General features: G+C 41.1%; 2 protein-coding genes across 3 annotated transcripts; one reads left to right on the forward strand and one right to left on the reverse strand.

The window, feature by feature from the left end:
* Positions 1-357: 357 nt before the first annotated feature.
* On the reverse strand, positions 358-5,058 carry phykpl (5-phosphohydroxy-L-lysine phospho-lyase). Its single transcript, XM_056382824.1, has 14 exons — positions 4,900-5,058; positions 4,664-4,806; positions 4,419-4,537; positions 4,172-4,331; positions 4,012-4,086; positions 3,839-3,926; positions 3,633-3,749; positions 3,402-3,484; positions 3,079-3,304; positions 2,615-2,769; positions 1,397-1,486; positions 1,144-1,277; positions 927-971; positions 358-561 (listed from the first exon to the last, which is right to left on the reverse strand). The coding sequence occupies exons 1-13, from the start codon at positions 4,966-4,968 to the stop codon at positions 928-930; spliced, it is 1,503 nt and encodes a 500-aa protein (XP_056238799.1). The 5' UTR covers positions 4,969-5,058; the 3' UTR covers positions 358-561; position 927.
* A 335-nt stretch (positions 5,059-5,393) lies between these two features.
* On the forward strand, positions 5,394-11,457 carry LOC130174112 (protein FAM53C-like). 2 transcript variants are annotated; one of them, XM_056383734.1, is made up of 5 exons: positions 5,394-5,434; positions 7,509-7,758; positions 7,858-7,918; positions 8,000-8,832; positions 9,926-11,457. In XM_056383734.1, the coding sequence occupies exons 2-5, from the start codon at positions 7,675-7,677 to the stop codon at positions 10,172-10,174; spliced, it is 1,227 nt and encodes a 408-aa protein (XP_056239709.1). In that variant the 5' UTR covers positions 5,394-5,434; positions 7,509-7,674; the 3' UTR covers positions 10,175-11,457. The 2 variants fall into 2 exon arrangements, with proteins under 2 accessions (XP_056239709.1, XP_056239708.1); XM_056383733.1 differs by lacking the exon at positions 5,394-5,434 and adding an exon at positions 5,499-5,632.
* The last annotated feature ends 275 nt before the right edge of the window (positions 11,458-11,732 follow it).

The following is an 11,732-nucleotide window of genomic DNA, read 5'->3' on the forward strand; positions in this document are numbered from 1 at the left end:
TCTTTTTGTTATTATTTGTAAAGTTAATGTTAAATGTTTTGTACTGTTAAATGGCTTGCTTGTTTTGTCTTGAGTAATGTTAACATCTCTACGGATGCCTCTTTGGGAAGCTGTGGGAGAGGGCTTCACTACCTGCAGGATAACTGGCTGAGTGTTAATACCCACCCCACTAGATGTGAAACTGCGATACTTGAGAATTTTTGTGAATGTGTCCAGGAGTTAAAGATAGTGGTCTGGTAAGTGCTTATCTCAACCATAATGTATATTGAGAACATGTTGCTGATCAGTGTTATAAGCTGGGATTCATTATTTTAAATATTGCTACTGTGGGTAAAAGAAAAGTCAGAATAGACAGTGAGGAGTTGGTGATAACCAAGTTTTATTTAAAAAGAAAAAATCATTATGGAAGTTCATTAATGTCATGTTAGTGTCTTGTATATCAGTCATCTCCCAGGTGGTAAAAATGTGCTACAGCTGGCATCACTTAAAAATATGATTGCCTTCATTTGGCTGGGTTTCATCAGAGAGATGACTGCCACACCATAAATTGGCACTGAACACCTGGGGGGGGGGAAAAGAGATATTCAGTTTTAGGTTGTGTGGCTCCAAACAAACCATAGTGCCATCTACTGTCACTACTTTTCTATTCCCTAAATTTAAGCTTTCATATAAAAATTTACTGCTAGAGACAGTTGTATTACATCAGACTTTAACTAATGCATTTCAAAAACAAAGTGATGTGGTCCCCACAGTGGTCAGTGTTGAGTGCAAGGCGGCAACATGTTCTGCCAGGTGAAATGACTGAACTTGTTTGATCTACTGGAACCTCAAGTATAGACATTCATATCTCTACCTCTGAACTTTATGAATGTGACCTTCTGACAATGTCTGATGCAATTAAAAGTTTTTCTACAGGTTTAACAAACCTTAGATTTCTTCCTTTTCCGGTTTAAGGTCATTGGCTTCCACGTCTGTGAGAACAAGAAAATGTAACTTTATTCTGCACTTCAGTTATGAATGTGTGAAAGAAACTCTTTGTAGGCATCTTTTTTATTATTATTAAGTGTTTTGTGTTAAGCCGATTACATATATACAATCCTGTGGTACCAGTTTAAGTGTCAAGATGGTGTTTGTGTGATTAACCTTTGAGGATGCGGTCAATACATTGCACCACTAGTTCTGCATCCTCCATACTGAAGCACATAGGAGGTTTAAACTTCAAGACACTTTCCCAGGGGCCATCTGTACTGACACAGATTCGATCTTCCTCTTTCAACCTGATGTAAAGGGGACCACATGGCAAGTGTATACATGAGAAACAGACAGCGGACAGGCAAAAACTGCAAAACTATATCGATTAGCTACTGTATTGCACTTTAATCCCATAATTCCATACCTCTTCACCACCAATGCTGCTGTTTCTGTGGCAGGAGTCCTCTGCCCTCTGTCTTTAACCAGCTCAACACCCACAAACAGTCCTACACCTCTGTAAAAAAAAAAAAAATAGAGAAACATCTTTTTGTCACTTTTATGTCACGCCATTATGCTTAATATTATGTGTCAAAGTGGCAGTAGCTTGTATACACATTATCAAAACTGTGTGTATCTGAGGTGTATCTCAAGATTACATTATTTAGAGAGCAGGTTTTTTGTAATATTGAGGGAAGAGGGATTTTTTTAAGACTACAGTTGCTGGAAGTTAAGGAATTTATATCAATACCATCATTCTGAAGAAAAACATTTGATTAAACATCCAGGTTTGGCAAGGAAGCTCAATGCTCCTGATGGGTATGTCTAAAAAATGAGTTGCTGTAGTTTTTTGGTATTTTTGCTCCGTAAATTTTGCTTGGTATTTAAAAGAAATCAATGTCAAACTTAAGTGCCTTACAGAGTTTTTTTTTCGCAGAAAACATTTTGACATGTCAAGGTAGGAAAAGAAAGGGTGTAAATACGGCTAAATTGTATTACTGCTACAGATTCTGGGTGGTTTCACTGTCTTGACTTACTAGGACGTGATTAGCAGGACACATTGTTAGTGTTATGCTTAACACCCATGCTTTTCTTGCAATGATGAGTTAAAATATCTATTGTAAGGCAAGGCTCACTACAAAAAATGAGAATAAATAAATTGGGATGAATTAAATGTTTCTGGGATAAGGGCGCATTTTTACTCTGGTGGTTTTGCATGCTTAACATGACATAATCTTATTTTGAATCCAATTAGCCTGTCTATAATGTAAAGTCCCAACGTGAGTTACAAGCTGTGTCATCTTCTCAGAGGCCCTGCACATTCACACACGGGTCTATTTTAGAAAAATACTTTCAAAGACTTAGTTATACTGATATGCAACTGACATTCTGATGCTGTATAATTTATCAAGATGCATGATTTTCTGGTTACTGAGCACATTTCATTGTCATTACTTCTCTACAACTATTTCAAGCCAAGGCACCCAAGTGTGAAAAATTAGTGCAGCCAATTAAATATCAGCTCTCACACCAAAACATTCGAGCACTGTACCTGCTCACACTGTGAGCCTGGGCTCTGAGAATAGAATAGCACTAGCCTTTATGAGTTTGAAGAGCCGGAGTGAACTAGTTACTGCATCCCTACCTGACATCACCAATTATTTGATGTCTTTTTTGTAGTTTTGTGAGCAAATCTTTAAGATGTGCTCCCACTCTCGCGGCATTTCCTCTTAGGTCCTCCTCCTCTATCACATCCAGGACTGCCAGGCCAATTGCACATGACACTGGATTCCCTCCGAACTGTATGAAGTTGGACAGAAAACTTTCATCTCAATATATGCAACAAGGGTAGTCAAAACAAAATGTCCACAGAAATAGTACACTTGGAAAAATTTTTACAAAATCTACCTTCAAAGAGCCTATGGTCATGTAACTGACACAAGTACTAATACAAATTCTTACTATGTGATCACATTTTACTATGAATGACATGATTAGTGTCAGACTATAAAATCATTATCAGATTACGACTCTAAAGCTGGGAAAAGCTATAGATGCAAACTTCAAGCAGCATTCTTTGATATTTCATTGAGGTTACTGTATAGTCACCGTATTGAAGTACTCCACTCCATTGGCTGTGAAAGCTCCAGCTATCTCCACAGTGGTTGCCACACATGCCAACGGATGGCCGTTGCCCATCGGTTTGCCCAAGGTCACTATGTCAGGACAGAAACCCTCTCCCTGCAGCTGGAAAGCCCAAAAGTGACTTCCCACACGTCCAAAACCTGTCTGCACCTCATCTGCCACATACACCCCACCAGCTGAGTGCACATATCTGGGGAGCGGATGAAGGAGACGTACCATGTCACCATTACTGCTCATGTGGCTGAGCGAAAAAAAAAAAAAAACCTGGAAACTGAGTCACCACTCACTCTGCAACTTGAGCTGAGTATCCCTGAGGCAAGATGATTTGTCCTCCAACACTTGGCAATGATTCAGCAAAGAAGGCACAGATCTATGGGAAAAGGAAATATATAAGTAGTGTAAATGTTATGCGTTGTTCATGTTTATACAGCATTATTCTGGGTGTCTCTTTATGCTGGTAATTGTTTTGAATGTTATTAATTTTATTCAGGCTGCATGGAATATGTGTTGAAGTGTACCTTACGGCCTTTCTTGTGCACTTCCTCTATTATGTCTTTTACCGAATCAGCGTATGCTTGTCCTGGGTTGGGATGACTCTCTCTGTATATGCCTCTGTAGGTATCTGGTAAGGGTGCCTAGGTGGATGAAACACATTTTTTCAGAGAGGCAGAAGTCCACTGTTGGTCAGCAGTTTGTGTTATAATAGTTGTATGAATTTACACACCACATGAACCCATTCTTTCTGTCCTGCCAGTTTCCGGAACTTGTAAGGACTAATGTCGATGAGGGACATTAGATGGCCATGGTATGCACTAGTATAAAAGAAGAGTTAATTGCAATCAATAAGTAAGTGTATTGTCAGAGGGTGAGCGTGTTGCATTAGAACACAATACTTACTGATCAAGCACAATCACATCCTCATGTTGGGTGTGTTGCCGTGCCAAGCGTAGGGCGAGATCATTGGCCTCTGAACTGTCGGAAGAACAGATGGAAAGTAACTTGAATGATGTTTCAGGAATACTTTTCTGTATGGTGTGTGTCAAACAGCATTACTTACCCAGAGTTAACAAAGTAGAAAACACACAGTTTCTCAGGCAGGGTGGCAGCCAGACGGTCTGCATACAGGACTATGTTGTCATGCAGGAATCGTGAATTTGTGTTCAGGAGGTCCATTTGTGCTGCAGCAGCCTTTGTAATGCTTGGGTGACAATGGCCCACTACAACAGAAAAGACTCTGTATGTTTGCCAGCAAGAGACAGGAGTGTGATGAACTTCATTAATTAAAGGCAATAAATGCGTTTTACCATGATGAACGTTGCTGATGCAGTCCAGATAGCGCTGGTGATTTTCATCGAATAGATACTGTCCTCTTGCTCTTACTATTTTCACGGGGTCGTCTGAATAAAAGAGTCTACATGACTGCCTGTAATCGAACCAATTAATGTGTCAGTATCCTTCGTGCACTCACAGTAGCATATTATGCACGACATGACTATTGGCAAGCGCCATGAAAATCAGACAATGCTGGTCAAGATTCATTTGAACATACCCGATTAATCTCTTCCTCATTGCGAGAGTTTCTTCTTTCCTAAGTTTCTGAAGTGCCATGACTTCTTTGGTTTCTCTTGATGTAACGTGCACTAGTCTGCCCCCTTTCAATGTCTTAGAACTATGTGTCCCGTGGCTCTCCCTCTGCGATTGAAGGTAGAGTTAGGTTAGGATAGGTTAGGTTATAGTGAGGCGTAGCAGATATTTAGTCAGGTTAAGGTGAGGGGAAACATTTACAGGGAAACAGACTTCGAGTCCGACTTCATGGGATTGTTTTGCTGTCTCGTCCTGACACCAACCACGCATGCGTCAATGGTAGATTTGGGTTCAATTCAGTTAGCTTTGTTGCAGCATTGTACAACTGAGTTTTTTCTATTGCAGATATGGGTAAGCTGTGTAAATACACATATACCATACCACACATCGTTTAAATTTCGCTAAGACATTGTTTGGTCAGTTGTTGAGTTGATGCTGTCACTTTATTTAGAAGGGTCTAACTGTGGGGCTCTGTATGGGACAGAGACTTATAAAATAACATAAACACATGTTGCTGAAAATGTTTCTGTCAGTTGAAAATACGTGAACAAGTGTCATATTTGAAATGTATGTGCTATATAAGAATTATGAGATTTCTTACAAGCGCGAGTTTTGAGGCGGTGTATAAAAATACCTCTGTATTGGTATCGTCCAAAGGCTATAAATACTCCGCTTAACTGCGCTCTGTCCGGTGCGCTGTGTGCAGCTTCGGTTGCTAAGGAACCATTGAATGCAGGTAATACATCAGGACAGCTGTAGCATGCTAGCGTGCAAACAGGCTGCGTAACCAAGCTAACGCTGCAACTAATTTAGATGTAAATTATCGACCCAGCGTATAAATTCATCATTGACAATTTTCATATTCAATTCTCACGAATCGTGGCTACAACTGGGTACAATGACAAGCTAGTACCTTGTAGCAAACAGACCGAATGTAAGCAAACTAATGCTAGTAACGTTAGTTAGGGCACTTGTTATCGTCTCAGCTAGCTAACAGAACCGGCTAATAACTTGGTGCTCCGCGGGCTGCATCGTGTCGCTGAGCTAGCTTACTATATACTTTACCTACTAGCTAAAGTCGCTATACGATTTAGCCAGTAAATCTAGCCTCATCTTAATCAGTCCTACATGGCCAATGACAAACAGTTGTCCTACAGCTAACATTAGCGACAACGATATAGATCTTTAATTTTAATTGGCTAACACAATCGTGCTTTTTGGATGAGGGCAACCTGCGCAACACTGACTTAAACTTATGTTTTGGTTTGCACGTTAGTGAAGACTGAAAGTATGCGTAAGTCAGAACCAAATACCCGAACAGCCTTAATCAGTAGTGTTTTGTACTAGATATGTCTCGCATGTCGTTTTGACAACATCATGTCATTCATTTGTAGTCCCATCAACATTAAAGTTTCTAGGTCAGATTTAAAAGTGATGTTAAAGTTCTAAATCAGCTGGTGGTTGACAGTAACGCTCTTGGCTGTTTCTGAGCAAATGGAGTCATTTTGTTGTAAGCAGAACTTGTAGGCTTCTGGCATAGGATGAGGTTCAGCGTGTGCCCCTGTGTCGGTGAAGTAGCTTGTCCTCTGGCATGTGGAACTAGGCTAACAGTGTAGCACCATGTTCGCCACAAGGAGGAAGGCCCTGGAAGCCACATCTGACTGCCAAGAGCAAGTGTTGAAACAATGTCTCTTCATTGTGCAGACCTCTAAACGTCGTCAAGCGTTTTAATTCAGACTAAGACACACAATTTGAAGTTAATGCCGTTTATACATTGATACATGGTTTGTCAGCATTAAATGTGCTCTGGATTTTTGGTGCTCTGCACTTCCAGAGACCAGTGCAAAGGTTAAAAGGCCTTGTCACATGTGTAATACAATGGATAAAGATAACATTTTGTCTTTCTGTTTTAATTTCAATTTGAGATTTACAATGTTAAACTGTGCAAAGGTCTGCCAGTGCTGGTTAATCTTCAAAAATGTTTGTGGATTCAGAAACCATTGGATCTTAAAAGCTAGCTAACTGTGCTTTTGGCATAAGATGAAATGGACACACAGGCTGTCTTGTGGTTCTCTGCTCTCAAAGCACATCACACCATTTTGGCTTTGCCTTGGTAATATAAGCCCTCGAGACCTGGTCACTGTTCTTTTGTCCCCCTTGCAAAGATACTATGGCATGCTTCCAACTCCTATCCCCATTCATTTTTCACACACTTCCCCCATCCTTTCCCTTTTTGTCTCTCCCTCCCCCTTCCATTCTCTTCACAGCTCACAACTCTTGTCATTTGTGTTTATTGGACCCAACTGACTTTGATTGCCATGGTATTACCCCAGAGGTTTCACTTGGGGTGTACTCAGCATTTTCTTTGAAATTACACTTGTTCATGTTTGTAGTCCCAATAAGAAGTGGCCATGTTCACTGTGCATGATGGAATGCGAAGTGTTTCTTTGTTCTGGGTCTCTTCACATCTATGTGTGTTCTCTCTGCCTTTTGTGAACATGAACTTCTGCCTTTGCCTTTCATGTGTGAATGAGGCAGTATGTAAATCTGAACCTGGGTCTCATATAGAAATACATGTCCAATACTTGGAACTCATTTCTTCAGTCATTCTGTTCCTCTTTTGTGGGATTTTTCCACACAACAGTTATACCATGTTGAAGGAAAGTCCCCATTAGCAGTGTTTATACTTCTATCTGGCAAATTTATAAGCGTCTGTTCAATGAAGTGCTCTCTCTGCAATGTGTGTGCAACCAGTTTCAGTCAGTCTTGGACATTGTTTCATACGGATCCCTTCTCATCTGTTCCTGTAGGTGCCATAAAGATGATGGTGGAATAGTGAGCAAGCAGGTCAGTCTGGCTGGTTGAGGTGTGGAGGGGACACCACAAACCACGCCAGGATTCTGACTAATAAAATTTCCACTGCCCTCAGTAAATCTCCTCATCATTCATGTCTGTCCCTGCATCGTAGCTACAATTATGGTCACACTTATCACAGAGCAGCTCCGTAAGCAGAGTCTGGAAGAGCCTTATCACAAGGCTTTCTCATTCAATGTGAATGTGGTAAGTTGGAAACAAAACTAAACCCTTTTTTTTTTAATAAATACTTTTTTTTTTTCCTTGATTTGTCTGAATTGGATTTAAGTTATGTTTCTGTTTCAGTCATTACCTGCAGTGGGCTCAAGTCCCACTGTCTCATGGAGTGCTTCTCGATCGAGACAAGGCAAGTTCATTGAATGAAGTGCAGCATCTGCAACCCATTGGTGGGGAAATCTGTCTCATGTATGTCTTTTGGCATTTTCAGAGACCAGCTCAGCTACACACTCATCATCCAAAGCCAATCTTCAGGATGATTCCTGTGGACTTGACTCCCTATGGCCTCCTCCCCACTCTGGAGAATGTCTCCAGAGAACGGAGGTGTCCTTCATAGACAAGGCTTTCCAAAGCTCACCTCCGCCACCACCTCCAAAACGCCACTGTCGGTCCCTCTCTGTTCCAGAGGACCTGTCTCGGTGCCGCTCCACTTGGCATCCTAGTGCATCCAAGGTTTGGACCCCAGTCAAACGTGGCTGCCAAAGTGGAGGAGCATCTAGTTCAGGCTCTGGAGCCAGCTCTTTGCCACTTTGTGGTCCCAGTTCCTCTTTCACCTCTTCCTCCTTACACTCATCTTCTAGCCCTACCTTCTTTAGTTTAGCACTGTCCTCTGATTCCCCACTACCATGGAGCTTCCCATGGGACCCCTGTGACACACTGAAAGGAGCCTGCTCTGCATCCTTTGCCACTCCTTCCTCCTGCTCCTCTTCACCGGCCCCCCTGATTTCTCACTCAATGCTGCAGCGCCGCTTCTCCCTCTCCCCTGTGCACATTCAGGACACCTCTGTTGTGCTCCTGCCCCCCCAGCCCTCCCCTGCTTCTGCTTTGACATATGGCTGTGCTGGCATGGAGCACCCAGCCCTTTCTCCATCTCCCACTTCAGCCTGCAGTACACCATCCTCCTCTAGGCGCGACCTGCATCCGGCACTGCCGCGATGCCACTCACAGCCCTGCGACATGCGCAAACCTCGCTTGAAGAGGCGCCATGACCCAGATGTTATCCCGTACCCCAGGCCAGGCCTTGACTTCAGCAAGATGACACAGGTGAGCTTGAAAGTCCAATGAACTGTCATGGTATGTTGTCGCTCTCAGTCTCTTTTATATTGGTGCATATGTGGAGATACACATTGATGCTGGTATCAGGAAGTAATCGGCAGGGCTGAGTTCACTTGTGTCCATTTTTCTTTTTTTTTTTTTTACTTGGAGAACATTAGTAGGTCTCTGGCAGCACCCCATCCCCCACAACTGTGGCTCAGCTCAGTTAAGCTTGACCCCCTATGCTATCACCTGTACTCATTTCAGATGGGTGGGATCATTAGTGAGAAATGGGGGGGGGGCCCCCAGATTGGTGTCCATATTCCTGTTTCGTTCACATTGGTGCAGATGAGTTTTGATTCTGGGATATGTTTTTGGTGAAGGTAATTTTACCCACTTGGCAACAAACACAATAACACAAATTCTAACCATTTTGACCCATGTGTAATGAGACTTGTCACAGGTTTCCCTGGTTGCAGCTGCTTAATAAAGCATATGAGAAGGAGTTCATAAAGGCTGTCCAGGCAAAATTTTTAAGACTGACAATTTCGACTTTTTAAAATTTTTTTTTTTTTTTTTTTTTTTTAAGTTTACCTTTCACTTATTCTGCGCTAATGTGTTACCATAAAAAACCACCTGTACACACTCAGTTAGGTAACAAAAAATTACAGTAATTTGGTTGGCTGGTGCCCATGATGCTTACCCACACATTCTGATCTACGTGTCAAATAGGTTGTTACATATTTAACACACTTAACAGGATTAAATAACATTAATGTAAATTACATTATTTGAATAGGAGTCTCAAGGTTGTAGAGTGTTTAGGCTGATTCTTTTGGCCAAGTCACACATGCCATACTTTACCAAAGAAACAGGCACTGCCATCCATGCAGAGTTCTTGGAATTGCCAGTGATGTCATTACTGCACCACCTTTATTTTATTACCTTTGGGTGTGGAACCTGGTATCAGGATGAAGCTGATAATTCAGCTCTATTAATGAACACTGGGAATGAGACTACGGTCCCATTTTAGTGAGGTGTTTTGCCACATGTTTAATAGAATTGTCACATGATGCTCATAACGCTTCTGTCCCCTATGTAGATTGGTAATCGTGAGAGCCAAGCATGTGGCACAGGTGGCTGCATAGTTCCAGTTTCCTCCCAGGCAGAACAGCGCTCAGCCTTCTCACCTGCTGAGTTCCTGGGACGAGCCAGCATTGGGCCACTAAGTGAAAGTGAAGAAGATGAGGAAGAAGATAAAAGAAAAAGGACTGTTATAGATGGAGGACAAAAGATTGTTTTTGAAAGAGACTGCACAGAACTGGACTTGAACCTTATAGAAGAAAACTGACCACTCCTTGGGTGCTCCCAGTGTGATTACTGCATTCATAAACATGTTAAGCACACCTGTAGGCTTTGTGCGCTCTTCTGGCAGAATCCTTGGGAACCTGCTGCCCTCCTAAGGCATATGACCAGAGTTCGTAATCAAGAACCAAGTAATTAGGAGCTAATATCAAATTACAATATTATGATTCTAACACTTGAGCTAGTTCACTGTTCAACATTTCACAAAAATGTCAGTGCCTGCCTATTCACTCCATAGGGAAATGTGCATGAGCAAATAAGCGAGTTTTCATGCACACGGATTTTTGGCGACTATTTCATATTGATACAAGTCTTAATTAGCATTAATCATCAGTATGCATCTTGATATCCTTATCAAAGAACACTATATACTGCAGGAAGCAGAATATTCTTAATATTTCCTCATAAGTGATTTGAATACACACTCAAGGCAATATTTGAGTGGGAAAGAGGTAAGCACTCCTCAGTGCCCCATCAGTTACTGGTGTGTAGTCAGTCTACTTTAGTATTCGGGTCTCTGAATTTGGACGCGAGTATATGTGAGCAGGTAATGGTGGACATAATGTTGCCATGTGTCGGTCAAAATAATATGTGAGTAGTCCAAACAACATAAGAATACTATCTATATGTAAATGCTCTCCTGTTGGTTGAACAGGATACATTCCAAGTTTTTGCTGCTGAAATCCTTCACAAATCCCCAAAAAATCTACTTTAACTGTTGTTCTGTCATCAATTTAGCCTGCTGTTTTGGAGCAACTCCATATCATCAAAGGGAAGCTTTTCTTGTGATAGAAGAAAGGATACCTCGCCCTTTTTGTTAATATGTGCTTTTCTTTTTGGAGTTTTATCAATTTCTTGAACATAAACACACCTTTTCAGCACTCATACTGATGATATTGTAAACTGACCATGCCTTAAGCTTAAAATACAGAGTTCTTGGTGCTCTGGTCTTCTTTTCACAGCCAGACATTTTTGCAATCTCCATTTGCGCTGATTCAGATATTTTTGAACAGGTGGCACATGCACTATAATAGTCAGTTGAATAACTGAATTGATGCTGCAGCTGGACTTCATAGGGCACAATGAAATGTACTGTACAGTGGTTAGAGTGAGTACACACGTCGAGCCAATTCTATGAGTGTATGTGACAAAGGTGGTAGTGATGCAAATGATTTGGTGGCCTTTCAGAAATGATTTTTCATGTGTTTTCAGATGGAAATATTACTGTTGCACAATTTATGTACAAATAAAATTTAATAGAGAATGATATTTTTTTTTCAAAAAGTGTCTTGTCTTCCATTGAAAAATAATTTATCCTTCCTGGATTCAAGTAAAAGAGCAGGGGGCCAAATGATTATCAGATTACTGTGTGACCTCTAGCGGCTGATTTAAGTATAATACAGATTTTGCTTCGAAATTTAAAATATTAATTTCATTTTTACTTTAGCAGCACGTATTTGTGCATAGATGGCTAATTTTTATATTAGAGGAAAAACATTTCACACCAACATTATTAACCTGAATTAAATCTATGTAAAACTGAA

The sequence above is a fragment of the Seriola aureovittata genome, chromosome 8 (genome assembly GCF_021018895.1).
Source record: "Seriola aureovittata isolate HTS-2021-v1 ecotype China chromosome 8, ASM2101889v1, whole genome shotgun sequence".
In the NCBI taxonomy this organism is placed as follows: Eukaryota; Metazoa; Chordata; class Actinopteri; order Carangiformes; family Carangidae; genus Seriola; species Seriola aureovittata.